The sequence below is a fragment of the Meles meles genome, chromosome 12 (genome assembly GCF_922984935.1).
Source record: "Meles meles chromosome 12, mMelMel3.1 paternal haplotype, whole genome shotgun sequence".
Lineage (NCBI taxonomy): Eukaryota > Metazoa > Chordata > Mammalia > Carnivora > Mustelidae > Meles > Meles meles.
The window spans coordinates 42,760,232-42,781,649 of NC_060077.1; the positions used below are offsets into that span (position 1 = coordinate 42,760,232).

At 40.0% G+C, this 21,418-nt stretch overlaps 1 protein-coding gene across 3 annotated transcripts in view; it reads right to left on the bottom strand.

Moving 5' to 3' along the window:
- Positions 1 to 12,176: 12,176 nt before the first annotated feature.
- LOC123954111 (myosin regulatory light polypeptide 9) overlaps positions 12,177 to 21,418 on the bottom strand; it is a 34,270-nt gene continuing 25,028 nt past the window's right edge. Inside the window, exons 2-4 of one of the 3 annotated variants that reach the window (XM_046024833.1) lie at positions 16,866 to 17,064; positions 13,716 to 13,877; positions 12,177 to 12,671 (exon numbers count right to left, since the gene is read on the bottom strand). In XM_046024833.1, coding sequence (XP_045880789.1) covers positions 12,499 to 12,671; positions 13,716 to 13,877; positions 16,866 to 17,049 — 519 coding nt within the window. In that variant the 5' untranslated portion in view covers positions 17,050 to 17,064 and the 3' untranslated portion in view covers positions 12,177 to 12,498. The remainder of the gene's footprint in view (positions 12,672 to 13,715; positions 13,878 to 16,865; positions 17,065 to 21,418) is intronic. The other 2 variants (XM_046024835.1, XM_046024834.1) reach the window with 2 other exon arrangements.

The following is a 21,418-nucleotide window of genomic DNA, read 5'->3' on the forward strand; positions in this document are numbered from 1 at the left end:
AAAGTTAAACAAGAAGAAGTGATAATAATAAAAAGTTACAGAGGAAGGTTGCTTTGTATTTAAGGAGCCTCCACTTAATCCAGAAGATCCAACCACCAGTTGAAAGGGGACACAGGATCAGAGTTATGACATCATGGGGTGAAATCATCAAAATCCAGACAGGAGAGAGCTCTAGAGTTTGCTAGTCTGAATGTGGTCTGTGGTCCAGCAGCATCAGCCTCACGTAGGAGCTTACTAGAAATGCAATCTTGGGCTCCCTGCCCGATCTTCTTTTTTTTTTTTTTTTTTTAAAGATTTTATTTATTTATTTGACAGAGAGAGATACAAGTAGGCAGAGAGGCAGGCAGAGAGAGTGAGAGGGAAGCAGGCTCCCTGCCGAGCAGAGAGCCCGATGCGGGACTCGATCCCAGGACCCTGAGATCATGACCTGAGCCGAAGGCAGCGGCTTAAACCACTGAGCCACCCAGGCGCCCCCGATCTTCTTTTTAAAGCAGAATATACTTTCTTTCTTTCTTTCTTTTTTTTTTTTTGAAAGATTTTATTTATTTGACAGACAGAGATCACAAGCAGGCAGAGAGACAGGCAGAGAGACAGGCAGAGAGAGAGGAGGAAGCAGGCTTCCCGCTGAGCAGAGAGCCTGATGCTGGGCTCTATCTCAGGACCCTGAGATCATGACCTGAGCCGAAGGCAGAGGCCTTAACCCACTGAGCCATCCAGACGCCCCTAAAGCAGAATCTACTTTCAAAATAAGATCTCAAATAGATTTGTGTGTAGTTTAAGAGTTTGAAAAGTATACTGTACTGAACGAGACACTCAGTATCTTCAACAAATAAATTGTAAGGGAAAAAGAGAGAAGGAAATGTATAGATTAAAAGAGATTAAGGAATCTATTCAACAAGATGCAATGTGGGGATTTGTTTGGATCCTGATCTGAACGAACTAGCTGGAAAAAAAATTTTTTTTTGAGATGCTTTCCTTTTTTTTTTTTTTCCAGGTTTTTAATTTGAATTCCAGTATGGTAAACATATGGTGTTACATTAGTTTTAGCTGTACAATATAGTGATTCAACAGTTCTATACTTACTCCGCGCTCATCATTATAAGTGCACTCTTAATTCTTTCCCATCACCTGTTTCACCCACCCCCCTGCTGGAACCATCAGTTTGTGCTCTATAGTTAAGGGTCTGTTTCTTTGTTTATCTCTTTCTTTTTTTCCTTTGCTCATTTGTTTTATTTCTTAAATTCTGCATATGAGTGAAATGATATGGTATTTATCTTTCTCTAACTGACTTATTTCACTTAGCATTATATACTCTCTAGCTCCATCTATCTTGTTGCAAATGGAAAGATTTCAGTCTTTTTTTATGGCTGAATCATATTCCATTATATATATATATATATATATATGTATGTATATATACATATATATGTATAGAAGAAGATATACAATGGAATATATATACATACACACATACATATATATATATATTCCATTGTATATCTTCTTTATCCATTCATATATCAATGGACACTTGGGCTGATTCTGTAGTTTAGCTATTATAAACAATGCTTGCAATGCAATCTTAACACTAAGTACCTTTTTAGTGTCTTTAGGTACTTAACGCTAAGAACGTTTTTAGGTCAAATAACTGTAAAGCCCCAATCTCTCACAAGACTGGCCTCCTTTCAGACACCAGCCCTTGGGGCCCACTACAACCAGAAACATACAACAAACGGAATTCTGTGGAGAGTAATTCAGTGTAGCCAAATTGGTGTGTTACAAGGCCGCCACACCAATTAATCAGTGCCTGGAAATAATTATTTAAGGGCCAAACAACTGCATAAAGAAAGCTGAGACACACATGGCAAAGCAGCCCACACAGGAAACATATTTGCTTTGTCATGAATTATTCCTTCTTCCCTCCAGTATAAGAACATGAGATCTCCCATCAATTCTCTCTGATCTGGATTCCATCTTTTTTTTTTCTTTTTTTAAAGATTTTATTTATTAGCCAGAGAGAGAGAGAGCGAGCGAGCACAGGCAGGCAGAGTGGCAGCGGAGGCAGAGGGAGAGACAGGCTCCCCCACCAAGCAGGGAGCCCGATGTGGGACTCCATCCCAGGACGCTGGGATCATGACCTGAGCCGAAGGCAGCCACTTAACCAACTGAGCCACCCAGGCATCCCATGGATTCCATCTTTTTATGCTCTCCCAAGGATCATGCTTCATCAATTAACCTCGCAAAGCCATTCTCACTAAGAGCACCTGTTACTTCTCTATTGTCAAGTCCAGTGGACACATATTCTATTTCACTGATGCAACAGACTTTGTTTCTTCTTTCTTGAGACTCTTTGCTCTTAGCTTCCACCACATCTCTTGCATTACCTAGATGCTTTCCAGAGTGAATGTGGCCCAGATGGCCATCAAGCACCTACCATTCAAAAAAGTTCAACACTAAACTCATCAACTTCTCCTTAGAACTCTTTCTTCCTGAAATCTCCACCTCTCACTTTTGTACCTCCACCCACCCAGCTACTCAAGCCAGGAAGTAGATGACCCTAGATTCCTCCCCATTCCCACAGAAGTGTCCTATGTTGGTTCCTTTAGGACTAATAGAACAATCACCAGCAGCTGCCGGTGTCCCACAAAATCAGGCTACTGTGGTAACTACTTGCACTTTCTCCCTTCATGCTCTGCCCCTCCTGGCCTTATCCCTTAGTTCCCTCCTCTTGGTTAAGTTTGAACCACTTTCTTACTTAGTCTTTGATCCCACATAGGCTTTGATGCTGTCTGGTCACTTCTAAACTCCTTTCAGGTCAACCTGCAGTGATATCCTAACCCCTCGTTGTCAAGGAGGGAAAATCAGAGCTGTCCATACTGTGGGTTTCATCTCTTTTCCTGCCTTTTCTGGCAACTGCTGCCTCACTTTACCATCTCATCCCTTCTCTGCCGAAATGCTGCAGAGGCCATTTACCTGGTCTCCTACCTCTAATGTTTCTACCCCTGATACATTCTCTCTGCTACCTTCAGTTATCTTTATAAAACACAAATCTTACCAAACCATGTCATTCTCCAGCTTTGGATCTACTCAAATGCCTTAGTTTGAGATTTAAAGCCCTTTATCAGGCACCTGGGTAGCTCAGTTGGTTAAGCCACTGCATATGGCTCAGGTCAAGATCCCAGAGTCCCACAACAGGCTTCTGTCTCTGCAGGGAGTCTGCTTTTCCCTCTCACCTTCTTCCCTCTCATATGCTCTCTCTTACTCTCTCTCTCCCTCTCTCAAATAAATAAATTAATAAATAAAGCCCTTCGTCTTTCCTTGATACTTCTGTCCTGTCTCAGATTTTATGTTTTCAATATGCTGGCAATTTGTAGTTCCTCATGAACCATGGTCATTTCTCATTTTATATACTATTAACTCTTTCTGAAATGCCCCGCACTCTTCCCCACACCCCCTCTCTTGCCAGCAGCCAGCAGCCAGCAGCAGCACACACACCCATCACCACCCCCCACATGGCCTGCTGGCACCCTCCCACATGCCCTTCCAGCCTCAACTTGATCACTTCTTTGATCAGCACAACCCTAGGCTGGTTTGGATGCTCATGGAAGCTGCGCCTATGTTACCCTAACTTAGGTTATATAAACGCTAGGTGATCAAAATCCTATACATTAAAAAAAAAAAAAGATTTTATTTACTTTTTTGAGGCGGGGAGGGTCAGAGGGAGAGAGAGAGAGAATCTCAAGCAGACTCCACACTGGGTGAGGAGCCCAACACGGGGCTTCATCTCACAACCCTGAGATCATGACCTGAGCTGAAATCAAGAGTTGGACGCTTAAGTGACTGAGCCACTCAGGGGTCCCTAATCATATACATTTTTTAAAAGTTTATATTTACCCACTAGATTGTGAACTTTTTCTAGTCCTACATCTCTAGAGCCTAACACAGCTTTTGGCGTATGGTAAGTTTTTCATACACATTTATTAAATGAGTAACTAACTAAGTAACCTAATAAGGTAAACTACATGAGATATATGGCATCTATGTTCTGTCCTTTGACCAGTCTCTTTGTTCTGGGCTGTGTGCAAGGAGGGAGAAGCGATCATGCTGGAGAATATGGAAGGAACTGGAGAAAGCCCTGGATGCATGTTCAGGAAAAGTAGATGAGTGCCCATCTCGTAGTGGCGGCAAGAAGTGAAGCAAGATGACATAACCAAAGGGTTATATGCAACTGGATATTCCACTTGCCTGAATGCCTGAGGAGCGGGGAGGAAAGAGGGTCTCCACAAACTGCTTCTTCAGTATCTTCTTCTAATTCATTCATTTTCTCAATTCCCCACTGCTCTAGCCTTATTTAGGTCAGGTCCTTCCAAGAATATGGAACTTCCAGCAACAGAAGCAGAAAGGTGTCACCCAGCCTCAACCAATACAGTTACCAAAGTCCTCAACATCTTTTCCATAGCACTGTTATCAGGAGCCCCCCAAACTCATGGTATTCAAGAGCATTTTGCTACATGGTAACATATTTTTGGCTTATCTTAACCATCTCTGTAGTAAAACAATAGTGTTTTACTATTTACTAAACATGCCACATTAATCCCTCTTCCATCTGAGGTAACAAGCAGGATTTTATCTCTTTTGTGCAAAAGGAGGAAGTGCTTTAGGGGACTCCTTTTAGATTGACCCAGGATTATAGAATATATTCTCTTGTTGATTATCAGAGTTTTAATTTTTAATGGGAAATGCAAGCATGAATTCCAAATTCTCAAAAAAGTATTTACAGTGAAATTAAGTATCCCTCTCATCCTTGGCCCATGGCTACCCAAGTCCCTCCTCAACAGCAACCATCTTCTTGTACGTCTTTCCAGAGACATTTGATGCATTTATGTTTGCATGAATACACGTGTGTGTGCCCACAGATCCATTCTGAATATGAATATGATTTCTCAATGTGGTATGAACTCTATTTGGACTCCACTTTAAACCGAGGCCACAGATTTCCATATCCGCTTGTCACTCCTGGTCTCTGTGACACAACGAAGCATAAAGGTTGGGGAAATGCACTGGACCTCTTCTACCACCCTGACCACCACTCCCCCACAGGTCATGGTCAGTCTGTTGGTCAGAGGTAACTGCCACTGGTCAGAGGTAACCCATTCTGCTGCCTACTTCCAATTTAGCCCAGATGCAAAGAAAGTAGGGTGGCCTCTTTGTATTGTCTAAATCAAACATGTCTTTTCAAATAAAAGAAAAATGTGCCACAGAAGACTTTAAAAATTGAGGTCTGTTTTGAAATATTCAAGCCAAGTAGCAAAGTGGTGAAGGTGACAGGCATCTGGAACACAGGTGGAAAAAGAAACAAAAATCCACCACAAAAACCATATGCATGCATACAAAGATGGGTATATACTGAAAAGATAAGCAAAAATACTCACATTTTCAAACTCCACAATTGTGGAAGGATAGAAGTGCTTGCTTTTTGTCTCTTTAAAATGCTTTTGTCTGTTTCTGCTTTGTACAAATTTGATTGCATCTATTTCCCTTCCATTTCACTTTATTCACTCAGTTCTTGGTCAGTCCTGCCAATTTGAAGGGCCAGCCTGGATTTGCACATCTTTCCAGTGTGACCATCTCAGACGGGTGATGGGTTTTCCTTCACCCACTTTCTGGGTAGTACATAATGGATTTGCTTCAGATCAACCAGTCAACTACTAATCATGGATCTCCCACTCTGCATGGCAAGACTGTTAAAGGGAGGTTCCGGCTCTGGTTGGGTTGATGTTACAGAAGAGGTTGGGGCTCTTGACTCCGTCTTTTATCAGGGAAATAGCCAGACTCACAAACAAGGTTAGGGGACAAACAAGGTTAGGGGAGGGAGGGAGTTCCATGAATGTGATATAGTTTAAGAAGGATTCTACAAAAAAACTCCCTGGTTCTCTTGGAGACCTGAAATGAGGGTAGGGCGAGAGACTGAGACACAAATTTCTTTCTTGGGAAGTTTCTAAAAATCACTGATTAAAATCTGCCGTTATGATTGTTCTCTGAGACTGCTCTGTTTATTCCCATGGATGCAGGCATTGTTCCCTGTTTGTGTCTCTGTTACAGATTCTTCTCTTTGTATGTCCTTTCAAGGTTTGGGCCCCAAAGGTGTAAAAACTCAGTGTGGGGAAAAGTGAGAGGGAGAGTGCTGAGCTCAGGAGCACTGTAAAAACAATGGGGAAAAGCTCTTGGGTTGGACACAGCAGCCCGTTCTGCCCAATAAACTGGGTGAGGGGGTGGAGGCCATGGAAGCTAGGGAGAGTCCGGAGAAGAGGCTAGTTCTGCCCACAACTGCCTATGATGTCTCCAGGGAGCTTGGAGGGATCAGAGGCCTTAATCTTCTGACCTGAGAAGTTGGAACTTCTCTCCAGATGCCTTTCCGCAAGCAGACCCACCTTCAGTGTTTATAACCTGGTAGGGACCTAACATAGAGAATATGTTGAATTTCCTCAACTCCAAAATAAGCAGGAAATCTTGAATATTTTCCATATATTCAACTTCTAAATTAAGGTTTTAAACCTTGTTTTAGAGAAAGAGAGCATACAAGCAGGCAGAGGGAGACAGAGAAGCAGGCTCCCCGCTAAGTGGGGAGACTGAGGTGGGGCTTGATTCCAGGCCCTTGGGATCATGACTTGAGCTGAAAGCAGCCACTTAACTGACTGAGCCACCTGTTTGCCTGAGCTCTTAGCTACCATTGTTTCCTGGTTTGAAAGCAAACAATGGTAGTGCTGGGAAAATAAGCATCATTGTTAGAGCATTTTATAAAAACCATCTTTGACCTCTTTGGTGAGCTGTTAGGCCATCAGCTGTAGCCCCAGCACAGCCACAGGGAACAGCTGTGTTTGGGTTTCTGGGAAACGGAGAGAACTAACCTTTATTATGTGCATACAGAGAGCTAAGCTGTCAGACACTTCTAGAAAGTAGGTTCAGAATCCCTATGTTATCCACAGCACTCAGACATAATGTCCACTTCAGTAATTAAGAACCAAATAAATAGGTCACACATAAGAAGATAACTTGAGAAAAAGTACAATGAGCATAACCTCCTAACATGAGCCATTGTTAATTTCCATTCAGATTATTATAAAACGTGAATCAAGTATTCACATTCAGTTTTGCTGTGCTGGTTAGCAACGTCCATGAGGAAATATGCTTCATCATCATGTTCATTCAGAATGGGTGTCTGAAAGGCAGGATTGTACACTGGGAGCAAAATCAATTGCAGCATAAGCGGGACCGGTAAAAGATTAGGCTGGCTTCCTGTAAGACTTGTTGAAACAATTTTTATACTTAAACACACCCATTCATACACACCCCACAGCACACTCCTAGTATCCTTCTGCCAAAACACTTCAGATGTTAACTTCATTTTTGGTTCTGATGGTATTTTCTTTTTTTTTTTTTAAGATTTTATTAATTTACTTGACAGAGAGAGACACAAACACAGAGAGAGAGGGAACATAAGCAGGGGGAGTGGGAGAGGGAGAAGCAGGCTTCCTGCCTAGCGAGGAGCCCGATGCTGGGCCAGGACCATGGGATCATGACCTGAGCCAAAGGCGACGCTTAACCACTGAGCCACCCAGGTGACCCTCTGATGGTATTTTTAAGAGGTAGAGGCAGGGAACAGCTACACTAAGAAGCTGTCTTGTGGTCATTTGTGTTGGGGCTGATCTTAATAAGCTTAGTTGTGTGACTTGATAGAGTATATTATATAGAACCACTAATAGAAATGGCTCTCAACATTCTTCAAGTAGTAGTAATATTCATCCATAGAACATGATTTTACAAAGTATTTTCATACCCATCCACTGGCTCTGTGTCTTGGTCTTCTCATCTCTAAAACAGAAGTGATAATGATAATACTGACTTGCACAAGATGACCCTGTCAATAAATGGAGGTCTCAGGGCTTATGAGAGCAAAGGTCATAATCTTACTTCCATCAAAATTCCTTACTTCAGTGTGAAAATAACCAGAGCATTGCTGAGGTCTTGGCATTTTCCAGACAGTCAATAAGTATTTGTAAGTGGATGAATGATTGATTCATTGATTGAATGGATGAGTGAATGAATGATACAACATTGTTAAAAAGGAGTCTGAGAGATTGCTCCCTGGATTTGGGGGTTCACAAAATAGTATGAATTTCACTGCAATAGACTTTTAAAATTAATTCTTTCCCTTTAAGAAATAATTTTGATAATGTTACAGCATTGTTGGGACTAATATTCTACATATTTATCCTTTTGCTTTATCACTCAAGTTCATTAAGGGCTAAGTTATGACTGTGCTAAGAATAATAGTGCCATCTAGTGACACTTCTGATTATTGTCTCTAAAATTGTATATGACAAGAGAGGGTGATGTATACAATCTGTGATCCTCAGCAATTTTCTGTTCAAGAAAACTTTTCTCAGCATTTCAAAATGTGATAAAATTTCACATTCTCATATTTCCCATGATATATTTAAAGAGCCTATTCATACAAGATTTTTCAGTAGTTTATGTTTATATTTCAAAGACTTTCTTATCTTTTAAGATTTACCAGTTTTAAATGGTAACATTGATACAATTATTTTTCAGGATAAACAACATTATATATATATAGATATAAAACATCCTGTTTTCAAAAACATTAACATTTTTTAAGAAGATTTTATTTATTTATTTGACAGAGATCACAAGTAGGCAGAGGCAGGCAGAGAGAGGGGGAAGCAGGCTCCCTGCTGAGCAGAGATCCCAAGATGCTGCGCTCAATCCAGAACCCTAAGATCATGACCTGAGCAGAAGGCAGAGACTTAACCCAATGAGCCTCCCAGGTGCCCCTAAAATATTTTTTTAAAAAGTCAATTTACAGATGGGATTGGGAGGGAGACAAACCATAAATGACTCTTAATCTCACAAAACAAACTGGGGGTTGCTGGGGGGAGGTGGGGTTGGGAGAGGGGGAGGGGGTTATGGACATTGGGGAGGGTATGTGCTATCGTGAGTGCTGTGGAGTGTGTAAACCTGGCGATTCACAGACCTGTACCCCTGGGGATAAAAATACATTATATGTTTATAAAAAAAAAAAATTGGAAGGGGAGGCAAACCATAAGAGACTACGGATTCTGAAAAACAACCTGAGGGTTTTGAAGGGTCAGGGGTGGGAGGCTGGGGGAACAGGTGGTGGGTAGTAGGGAGGGCACGTTTTGCATGGAGCACTGGGTGTTGTGCAAAAACAATGAATACTGTTACGCTGAAAAAATAAATAAATTTAAAAAAAAGTTAAAAAAAAGTCAATTTACAATCAAGGAAATTAACTATTCACATATGGATTGCTGAATTTTAAAATTTAGTTCTATGCAATTATTTTATTAGAAAAGATAATCCATTAAATGTATAATTAAATATAATTTCATTTTTATATTAATAGCTTTCTCATATATATGATATAGAGTATACATAAATTTACAAATTAGAAAAAACTTTGGTTAGGCTACAGATATTATTTAATTAGGAAACTATAGGTTCAATGAGAAGCCCTGTAGCTCTCAAAAAGCTTGAAAGCTAGTCTTGGCTCAAATACTGTCTAGTTATATCAAGCTGAGCAAGTCAGGGAAATTCTGCAACTCAGTATTCTCAACTCTAAAATGGGTTAACAATACCTACCTTATCCACCTTCCAGAGTTTTGGAACTTCTTTCTGATGGTAAGAAGCTAATGGTGTTATTGCCAATAATCATTTTCCTGGGAGGGCAGGAGCTAGACTGGAGCTAGACTGGCTGAACTCAAGGTACAGCTGTATTGCCTTCCAGCTGTGTAACCTTGTAAGTCACTTCTCTGCTCCTCAGTGCTTCATTTGTAGAACAGGTGTAATAAAAATATCCACCTCAAAGGGCGGTGGGGTAACATGCTTAGTACACAGTAAATATTCAGTACAGTTTTAACTACGAGATTGAACCACACATCCCAGTGTGATACCCAAAAGATGAACTGTCAACTTGAGATCATCACTATGTGGTTCTCAAAAAAGGGAAAGCTACTAGAGAGTTTTCACCATCATCACCAGCACTTACTGAACACCAGAAAGGAACACGGTCCTAACTCAGGTGCCTTACAGTACTGGATTCCACAACTCTCTTTAGAGATCCTATAGATGAAACAGAAGGGGATAGGTCAGGTCAACGTAAGATATTAAGAAACAACTGCATTTTTTATAATCTTGAAAACTTCTTCCCTTCCAGTCTTTTTAAATCTGCCCTTAAGTGGAGCAACAGAATAAATCAAACTGATAGCAGCTGGAATGATGTCCGAGAGACAGCAGCCAGGCAGGGTTGGAGCAGAGGAAAGAGACAGGGAGAGGCTTTTTCTAGCCACCTCCTCTAGTATCTCTAGAGTCCGAGCGGCTCTTGCCTCTAACCTGGATGACAGTGATAGTCTCCTAACTGGAAGTCTTCTTGCTTCTCATATTGCCCCTCCTTTTTATACACAATGGCAAGGTTAAGTTTCCAAAACCTGAACTCATCTTTCTTCCCTCCCAAAACCCTAGGATCCCACACTTAAACTAAGCAGTAAATACCATCCTATGTCCTTGTCCAATGCTCTCCCCATGCTCCTGCCTCGTGGAAGGAAACATAGTGACCTCTTGTCATGCAGATCTCTGCTTAATGTCACATCTCAGAGGCCCTCTGCCACACTTGCTCTCTTCTTTGTCCCACAGTACTTGTGTCATATTTATGGCTCACTGACCTGCTTCTCACCAGAGAATGTGAACTCCAGGAGGGCAGGCAGCATGTCTGTCCTGCCTCCCGGTTATCCCCAACACTTACAACAGTGCCTAGCACAGAACAAGTGGCTGATCAGCCTTGGTTTAATGACGATCAGGACTGTCACAGTAGATTTTCCCCTTTCCTTAAAGACATTCAGCGATCCTCCACCTGGTGTGACGCTGCGTGGTAACTTGAAGCTTGGACAGTTGCTTTAGATCTCACTAGAAAAGCAGGAATAACACTTGCCCTACCTACCTCGTGTGCTGTGAAGATTTGATAATAAAGGTGAAAGATCTCCTAAAGTGCGAGCCCTCTACTAGACCATGACAGTGAAACTGCTCTCTCATTTTAAAGATGGTGAAAAGGAACCCCTCAAAAGTGGCAATATGTGGCCAGGATTTGCCTACCATACCAAGGTACAAATATTAAATGATATGAAAACGCATTCATTTGCAGCAGATAAAATACCAATACAACACTTTTAAGAGAGGGAACAGATAGTTGAACAAGACTGGGAAAATTTTTATTTATTTTTTTCCTTTTCTAGGTTTTCCTCTCTAACTTTGCACATGGCCTGGCCTTGAGGATTTTCAGTGAGCTCTCAAACAGCCTCGTCTGTTTTCTAGTCCTTGCTATTAGCCTATAGTCTATACACCACACGAACACCCTTCACACATAATCTTGCTTAAAATAATTTATCTTCTATTTTTTAACATGATACTTCTCTGAAATTCTGTTCAAATAACCAATTTCTACAAATTACTTCAAATTTCAATGACTGCAAAATCATGTTAGAGTGTAAAGGAAATGTCTTGACCTTTTAGGCAGTTGGGGCTCTTCGCAGAGAGAGCAGAGGGCTCCAGGACTGTAAGCTCTGGAGTCAGGCGCCCCAGGTTGTAATCCTCTTACTTACTCTAGTGACTCAATCACTCAACTCTGCAGAGCTCAGTACCCCGACCTGAAACACAGAGCTAACAAAAATCTGTCTCACAAGGTTGTTAGGAAGATTCAGTGAAAAAAATCACCCATGTGTGGTGCTTTACATACAGTAAATGTTAGTAATTATTCTTTTCTTCAGAATTTTGCCTCATCTTCTTAGGCTCTAAGATCCATAAAATGTTAAATATTTTCTCAGATATATCCTATATATATCATCCAATAGTTTAAACATCTGACTTACTATAAATATGAAAAAAACCAAAGGCAATAAGTAGTTTTTACTGCATAATGTTAATTTGTACTTAGAAGTTCTGAGGAACACTGTCTCACATAAGTGAAAAATCCGCTTTACCATGAAATTTGAATGTGAAGTTGAAAATCTGAAGAAAGAAAAAAGACTACCCCCAACTACGACTTGTTTAACTTTCCATTATATTTCATTTGAGTCAGCATAATCTTTATTTCAAAATAGTGTTTTTATTATATAAAAATGTAAAAATCCAGCAAAACCAGAAATACCGGATATATTTTCCTGGGCTTTCACATTTGTTGATTTTTATTCGCAATCTCTTTTTTAGCACAATTTACAACCTCAACCCCATTTGCAGTTTGATTATACAAGTGCTAAGTGGCAGAAAGGTCTAGAATAAATACATCAAAAAAAGAGGCCAAGCCGTGAAACTAAGTTGCATGCAACAGGTCTATGAGGGTGGGGGAAAGTGTCTGGGAAATAAAATGGAGTAAGACAAAGTAATTGGAAGGTTTTAGCTAAAGTTCTTTCAATCATCTTTGTCTTTTGCTCCATGTTTAAGGATGCGCGTGAACTCAATATAATTGAAATTTCCCTTTTTGTCAATAGGTGCTTCTCTGTACAGCTCATCCACCTCCTCGTCTGTAAACCGATCTCCCATGGTTGTCAGCAGCTCTCTCAGGTAATCTTCCTGGATGGTGCCTGGCAGGCAGGAGACAGAAGGAGTCACGAATACTTCCTGGCACTTTAATGGTTCATTTCTAAAGTAGGTCAGTGTTACAAAATATTTCAGAATATCCACATTTACATGAACAAAGTAAATTAGTGCACTAAGGCAATATGTAACTATATCATTATGTTTGCCTATTAATTTTGAGGTCTTTCATTTCAGAATTTAAAAAAAAAATATTTATTTGAGAGAGAGAGAGTGTGAGCAGGGGACGGGCAGAGGAAGAGGGAGCAAATCTCAAGTAGACTCTGCATCAAGCACAGAGCCCAACATGGGGCTGAATCTCGGGACCCTGAGATCATGACCTGAGCTGAAACCAAGAGTCGGAAGCTTAACCGAGCTTAACCCAGGAGCCCCTAGAGTTCTTCCATTGTAAAAGCACAGTTAATAGATTATAATGCTTACAAAATTAATGTGAAGCAAGTGTTTTCTAGAGGAGGAAAAAGAAAACCCTCTATATTTCAGAGATATAGGCAGCTGCCCAGAAAAAAGACCACATGTGCATGAGGGACAGTGCAGTTGTGACAGGTAGAGACAGAAGTAGGAAGGAGGGTGCCAGGTGTATCTGAGGAAGTGTGCAGGTGGCTGAGGAGAGGGTTAAGAGAGAAGAAAAGGGGAAATGAGAGGAGTAAGAAATCTGAATAGCAAGGCTTTATACTCTTTAAAATGAGAAAAAAAAAAGGATTTTAACTGTTCAAGTTAGTTAATTATACTTTTTGGTGAGATTTATAGTCACTTGAAGAAGTTGTTTTCATTGTCTAAAAAATACTATTCAACAGACAATTCCCCATTTGGCTTTCAGGAAGCTCCGAACCAAATTCAAAGATTAATATAATAAACTGGGCAGCTTTAGGACATATACCCATGACCTCCCATTCGTGGTCATACTATACTATTATAAATGGAAGTTTATTCATTTTTTTTAAAGTTATATTTTACTCATCTTTTTCATTTCCTAAAAAGTGTTTCATATAGTTTGGAATGAGGGTGGGCATGAACAAATAAAGAGCACTCACCAGTTGCTTCTTCATCAAAGCAAGCAAAAGCGTTTCTGATGACATCTTCTGGATCTGTGCCATTTAACTTCTCACCAAACATCGTGAGGAACATGGTAAAATTTATGGGCCCTGGAGCCTCATTCATCATGGCCTCAAGGTATGCATCGGTTGGATTCTTCCCTAGAAGATTTCACATTTTAACATTTAAGGACAAAGAACTAATTTCAATACATAATTATTTTGCTACTGCTTTGCTCCCCAGTATATTTTTAAATTACATCATCATCACATGGAACTATTTTTTCAATTAACATGCGTTAAGAACATTTTTAAAAGACAATTTTTAACAATGTAAAAAATCTTTGCTATATCATTACAAAAATGTATTGTGGGCACAGGTTGAATGTTTTTCTTCTTTTTTTTTTAAAGATTTTATTTATTTATTTGACAGAGATCACATGTAGGCAGAGAGGCAGGCAGAGAGAGAGGAGGAAGCAGGCTCCCTGCTGAGCAGAGAGCCCGATGCAGGGCTTGATCCCAGGACCCTGGGATCATAACCTGAGCCGAAGGCAGAGGCTTTAACCCACTGAGCCACCCAGGTGCCCCAGGTTGAATGTTTTCCATTCACTGATACTTTCTGCAAGCTTTCCTTCACTATTTTCATCAAAAACAGGCATCTGAGGGGCACCTGGAGTGGCTCAGTCAATTAAGCGTCTGCCTCTGGCTCAGGTCATAATCTTGGGGTCCGGGATCAAGCCCCACGTTAGGTCCCTGCTCAGTGGAGAGCCTGCTTCTCCCTCCCCTTCTACCTCTCTCCCCAGCTCATGCTCTCTCTCACAAATAAACAACAAACAAAAAAAGCCTCCCAAAGACAGGCACCTGAAACCATGAACCAGGTAATGACACATTTCTGCATCTTGAATGTCAATAATGTTAAAAGTCCATCAGGGCACTTCAAAGACCGTTGTTTAAAAAATTGAAACATCTGTACTTCCAATTGTGGCACAGTTGCCCAGGAACTGGTACGTCAAAAATTTTATTTAGTAAGCTGGTCATTTAAGCCAAAACTATTAGGTTGGTTTAGAACCGAGAGCTCACTTTGAACAATGTTATCTATTAGTCAGTTGCCAGACATGATTTACTCATATGGTGAAACTAGTTTAGTATTGCTTATAATGGGAAATCTTCATCTCAGTTTCAACTGAGACCACTTCTCCCTATGGAGGGAGAGTCCTCTGACCCTCTCTGTGAGGTCAGGAGAAAGTCCAGGACTGTCCAGTCTTGGCGGGAACAACAAAGCACTTCTCTTGGTCCAGGCATTTTTGAGGCTCCCATGGTGTAGGAAAAGCAGCCCTGAATGCAGGGTCTCGAATAGTGAGTTTGAATCCCAGTTCTGCCACTGACTGTGTGACCTGAGGAAAGGTGGCAGCTGTCTAGGGTTTACTTATTATTATTTTTTTAATTTGTAAAATGGACTGGTTAAACTTGGTATCTGAAAAGTCCTTTCCATCATTACGTTTGTAATGATTCTCCAGGAAGAGTACATCTTAAGTTAGATATTCATATCTGAGGAAGCATCTGAATGTTACACCTAGCTAAGTGCTAATGATAGTCAAACCTAGAGTTATGCTTTATATGCAGTTTTCCTCCTGGGAATTTGAGTGAAATTTAAATGCCAAGTGGGCACCTGTCTTATCATATATTACTTGTCTCACTCATTATACCTGTTCAACATAACAATACAAAAATTAGCCTAAAATTAGTTTCAAGATTCACTGAATAAGTGAAAGGAACTAAAAAAGATCTACTTTTCTACCTTCAAATTTAATCCAACTCTCTAGCCATAATTTTTTTGGGAAAAAAGTCTAACCCAAAGGTGTCAAGAAAACCTGGGTACCGAAAAGACACAGGGACTTAAAACAAATTGGTTTAGGTTAGGCACCTATGGGCCCAATTCAGGGCATCCAATATAATTTGTTATTTGAAAGGTAAATAAAAATGTATCTTTAAAAAGCATGGGTTCCCCAAAATGCAAGACCCCAAAGTCAGCCTCTTCCTCTACTATCCCTCATTCACCCAACAAAAATTGAGCATCTACTATGAGCAGGGTATAGGCTTGAGTGCTCAATTTTTTTTTTTTTTTAAAGATTTTATTTATCTGAGAGAGAGAGAGGATGAGTAGGGATGGGGAAGATGGGGAAGAGGGAGAAGCAGGCTCTCCGTGGAGCAAGGAGCCTAATGTGGGGCTTGATTGCAAGATCCCGAGATCAAGACCTGGGCAGACACTTAACCAACTGAGCCACCTAGGTGCCCCAAGTGTTCAAGCTTTGTAATACAACTAAGTCCTTCAGTTTTCCTCCACCTTTTTCATTAGTGACCCACCCCAAAAGAGTACACCTAAGTTAAAACACTAGGGTCCAACCTACCTCTAAGTCAATAACTTAGTTCAATACCCTGATTTTACTCTCACTCTGAATAAAGAAAATGTTGTAAAATGTTAACAATTGGTGCATCTAGGTAAAAATGTATACACGTCCATTTTCAACTTTTTGCAGGCTTAAAAATTTTCAAAATAATATGTTAGAAAAAAAATAAAATAGAGGACTAAGACTGTGTTCTGGTTACTAAGAGGAAAAGAATAACAACCTCTCTCTTTGCCCTCTGGCCTCTGAACTGTCCTTTTTGGTTAACAGTCAAGCACAAGCAGAGAGCAGAACCTAACTGTAGGCTATTCCTGACAACCCCTTCCCCAGCAAGTCTACAGAGAACTCGACGGCTTACCATTCCCAGCTGTAAAATCGCTGCTGACTTGGGGCAGAATGTGGAAGACCTTCCATCTCATCCTTCTTTTTAAGATTACACCAAACAACAACAAAATCATACAAGGAATAATAAATTAACACCCATATAACCAAAATGATAAAGGGGCAGTTTCTGTTTGCTTTAAATCTTGTATCTTTATATTTTCTTTACCTTAATTGTAAGAAAATTATAAATAAAATCCTCCTATGACTGGTCAGCCCCAACTTGGCACTTCCTACCCAGACATCTCTCACTAGGCCTTTGAGATAAGGAGAGAAATACTTACACATCACACAAAAAAATAATTCAAAAAACACTGAAATATTATTTTTGGGAGGTGGGCATATTAAGAATATAAAAGCCTACCTAGAGAAGCAAGCATATCATGCAAATCCTCCTTGTCAATGAAACCATCTCTGTTCTGATCAATCATGTTGAAGGCCTCTTTGAACTCCTGAATCTGTGACTGGTCAAACATGGCGAACACGTTGGATGTTGCACGCTGGGGGCGCTTCTTGGTGGTCTTGGTCTTTGCCTTTTTGCTCGACATGGTGGCTGTTTAATTCTAGAGTTAAAAAGAAAAAACATAAAGCAAAAAAGAATGCATTAAACATAAAATAAAACAAAAAAAGAACCTGTAACACCTCAAGTTAGTGAGCAAAAATTTCTTAATGTAGAATTATTACTTCAATTGTGTAGGAATAAATATACATTTCAACTTTATTTCCAATGTCACAATTAAATGGTTAGGAAAAAGCAGTTGTGAAAAATTTAAGAAGCAGAACAGAAATCATTGCCTCCAAATTTCATGAGACTCATTTTTTTAAAGTGGAAATTAATTAAAAAATATACAGCAATAGCTAGCATTTACTGAGTAGCTTACTATGTGCCAAGTACTGTTATGAGGATTTGGGCTCCCCTAAAGAGACAGACTCCAAAGCTGACATTTCATTTTACTTTTTACAAGGATCATCCTACTGGATCCTCCTAACAATCCACTGCAATAGGTACTCCTTTTATTCCATTTTATTACCAGTATTGCATAACCTCTCTGAGCCTCGGTTTTTCAAAACACAGTATGAAAACCAGGGAACCTCACACAACCCTCAGTTTTACAGCAAAACAGCCTCTATTTTAATGCCAGTAAGATTTAATGAGAAAACATTCACAAAGGAACTAGTATAGTCACTGTATGGTACATGTTCAAAAAGGCTCTTAAAAAAATGATTAAAACCTACTTTTTTTTATTTTTTATTTTTTTAGTGATCTCTGTACCTGCCATGGGGCTTGAACTCACATGGTGCTTGAACTCAGGACCCCAAGATCAAGTCACATGCTCTATTGACTGAAGTCAGCCACGCACCCCAAACCTACTCTTTAATCTTGTATCCCTTCTAGCTTCATCCTCATTTCCCCTTTCCTTTGACAAAATGTTTAGAATAGCAATCTGATACTCAACTGTCTCCATTTTCTCATCTTTCCAGTCACTCCTCAATTCTCTATAATATGGTGCCAATGGTAGCTTCCAATACTCTACTGAAAGCCGCCAATAATTTAGATGTCAAATAGGAGGTGCCTGGATGGCTCAGTCAGTTACAAGTCCTACTCTTGATCTCAGCTCAGATCTTTGATCTCAGGGCTGTGAGTTCAAGCCCCATGTTGGGCTCCACACTGGGCATGGAAACTACTTAAAAAAATAAATAAATAAAAGCAAATGTCAAATAACATGAACACATTTCATTCCATTTTTTATTTGCGGTTTTAAATAAACACAATGCAAAAATACTATCAACTTTGGAATTAGAAAGTCCTAAGTTCAAATCTCAGCTCCACCATTACTACCTACGTATAACCTTGGAAAACCCAGAGAGACCAGAGCAATTTTTCCATCCAATGTCTTCATAACTGCCCTATGAGATAGGTATTATCTGGGTTAAAATATAAAACCAATGGCCCTATGTAGTAAACAATTTTGCCCAAAGAGAGGCTTGGCCTTTGTCCTCTCTGCTTCTGGGTGGTAATCTCTAAGCCTTTGGAATGTCCTGCCTGTATCTGGGGTCTTGGGTCACATCAGACAATCTAACAATGTAATTTATTGTGGGGGTTATGGGTCATGTGTTACCAGTTTGACCTCCCAAGGGGCTAGAGACTAAGGTCAGCCACAGAGTAGCTAACAGTATCTAACAGTGGAGCCCCAGTAAAAACTATGGCTATCAAGGATCAAGTGAGCTTTCCTAGTTAACAATACTCCATGCATACTGTCACATCTTGTTGCCAGGAGGAGAACACTGTCCCTAGAAGAGGACAACTGGAGCTTTGCATTTCGAACCCTTCTGGGGTTCCACACATCTGCACCACATATCTCTTTCCTTGGCTGATTTTAATCTGAGTCCTTTTACTGCAATAAACCATAACCAAGGATATAACAGCTTTCAATCAATTCTGTGAATTCTAGCAAAATTATCAAACCTGAGGGTTGTCTTTGGGGGCCCAAACTTGCGATTGGCATCAGAAATGAGGGTGATCTTGGGGAACTGTTGTTTAACTCTGCAGCCCCAAAGTGCGAAAGCAAATGACTGGCTGGGTAGTGGCTGACCAAGGCAATTTTGGACTTTGGTCTCTAGGACTTTTAGTCATGAATTTTCTTTTCTTTTCTTTCTTTCCTTTTTTTTTTTTTTTTTTTTTTTTTTTTAAGTAAATTCTATACCCTACATGGGGCTGGAACTCACAACCCCGAGATCAAGAGCTGCATGCTCTATCAACTAGGCCAACCAGGCACCCCTAGTCTTGGGCTTTTAATCTACACTGTTTACTTCTCTTTCTTCAATTAAAAACAAACAAACAAACAAACAAACAAACAAAAAACAACCACCCTCCACCCCAACCCTGACCCTGGGTATTCTGAATCTTGACTTAGTGGTAAAAGTGCGAAGTACACCAGCCTTAGAATTCTTATTCTAAACAGAGAGTTCATATTCCAACATCTTCTCTACCCCATATAAGTGTTAGTTTTCTCCTCTGTCCTGTAACAGTTTATTTGAGTTTAGTTATTTGAAGGTTAAATCAGAGACAGAATGTGGTCCACCAGCAGGGCACTTGTCTATGCTTTAATTCTTCTTCCTATTCCAAAACTGGTGATAACTTTTTTGTGCTAAAAATTCTGATTCTATTTCTTTAAGATATAGTATGTACAAAAGACAGTAAATCTGAAGGCAAGAATTAGTTCTCTCAGTATCTACAAATTATGTTTGTAATAGAGTCATTAAGAAAAACATCCCAGGGTAAATCTTTATTTTTAAAAATAGTCAATTGTGTCATGGTAACCCTACAGTTACCCCCCAAGTCTATAGTACTGAAACATTTCTGAAGCTTGGTTGGGGTTCTCCAAGAAGCTAATGCTAAGAAGGGATTAAACATGCAAAGGTTTTTATTAGGAGCAATGCCTGTGAGAGAACGGGAGGTAACCAGTAAGGCCAGAAATGCCACTAGATGGTAAGATAAGTCTGACCCCAAGAGTGAAGGCAACAGGGAAGGAAGGTGAAAAACAGTCAAGGGCAATTCATCAACGGCCCTAATCAAAACAGATTACAGAACAGGTAATAAGCTCAATGTACTAACACCATAATTTCTTCTAAAAAAGTTTTTCTCCCTGTATTTCACTTTAAAACTGTACACAGTTATATATATATATACCTATATGCTACACACATACACACATAAAATATCAGCTGAAAAGTGAAGTAAAGTTGTAGCAAAACAATCAATCTGAAAGGAACTATCCCCTCAAAAGAAACTACCATCCTCTTTCCCCTTTCCATCTGAGATAAGGATCTTGGCTTTCTCTACTTTCTCGCTTCCCACTCACTTTCAACCCATCACAACCTGGCTTTTTTTTCCTCTACTGCAACTGCTTTCAAACTGCCAAATCCAGTCCAACTCCTTGGATCACTGCTGTGTTTGACATCATTTTATGCCTCTTTTCTTCAGAGCCTTAACAACTCTTGGCCTTGGTGAACAGTAACAGTAGAAATGAACTGTCCAAGACAAACCATAAGAGACTCTCAATCTCACAAAACAAACGGGGTTGCCAGGGGGAGGGGGCTACGGAGGGGGTGATTGGGTTATGGACATTGGGGAGGGTATGTGCTATGGTGAGTGCTGTGAAGTGTGTAAGCCCGATGATTCGCAGACCTGTACCCCTGGGGCTAATAATACATTATCTGTTAATAAAAAATAAAAATAAAATAGAATTCTTAAAAAAAAAAAAAAAAGAAAAGAAAGAAAGAAATGGAACTGTCCAAAATGGAAAAGGGGAACTTTCCCAATCTTGAAGGCATTCTACTATAAGAAGGAAGACTCTTTAAAAAAAAAAAAGGAAAAAAAATTATTTTGAGAGAAAGAGCACAAGCAGGGGTGAGAAGCAGAAGGAAGCCGGACATGGGGCTTGATCCCAGGATTCCAGAATCATGATTTGAGCTGAAGGCAGATGCTTAAATGACTGAGCCATCCAGACGCCCCACAAGGGAGACTCCTAGTGATATCAGAAAGGTTGGCTTATGTACAATGCTACATTTGACTTGATGATACCAATTTATTCTTCTCTCAGTTCTATTTCTTAAATGACTGAGCCATCCAGACGCCCCACAAGGGAGACTCCTAGTGATATCAGAAAGGTTGGCTTATGTACAATGCTACATTTGACTTGATGATACCAATTTATTCTTCTCTCAGTTCTATTTTTATGACTGGTCTCCTCCATTTCTTGTTAGGCTTTTACCTTTACTCATCTAAATATTCATGTTTCCCAATATTCTAGTGGTCCATGGCTTATTAAAATTCTTTCCATTCTGCTTTCCTTGGATGATCTCATCAACTCTCACTGGTCTGACAACATTGATGACTACCAAGTCTGTATGTTC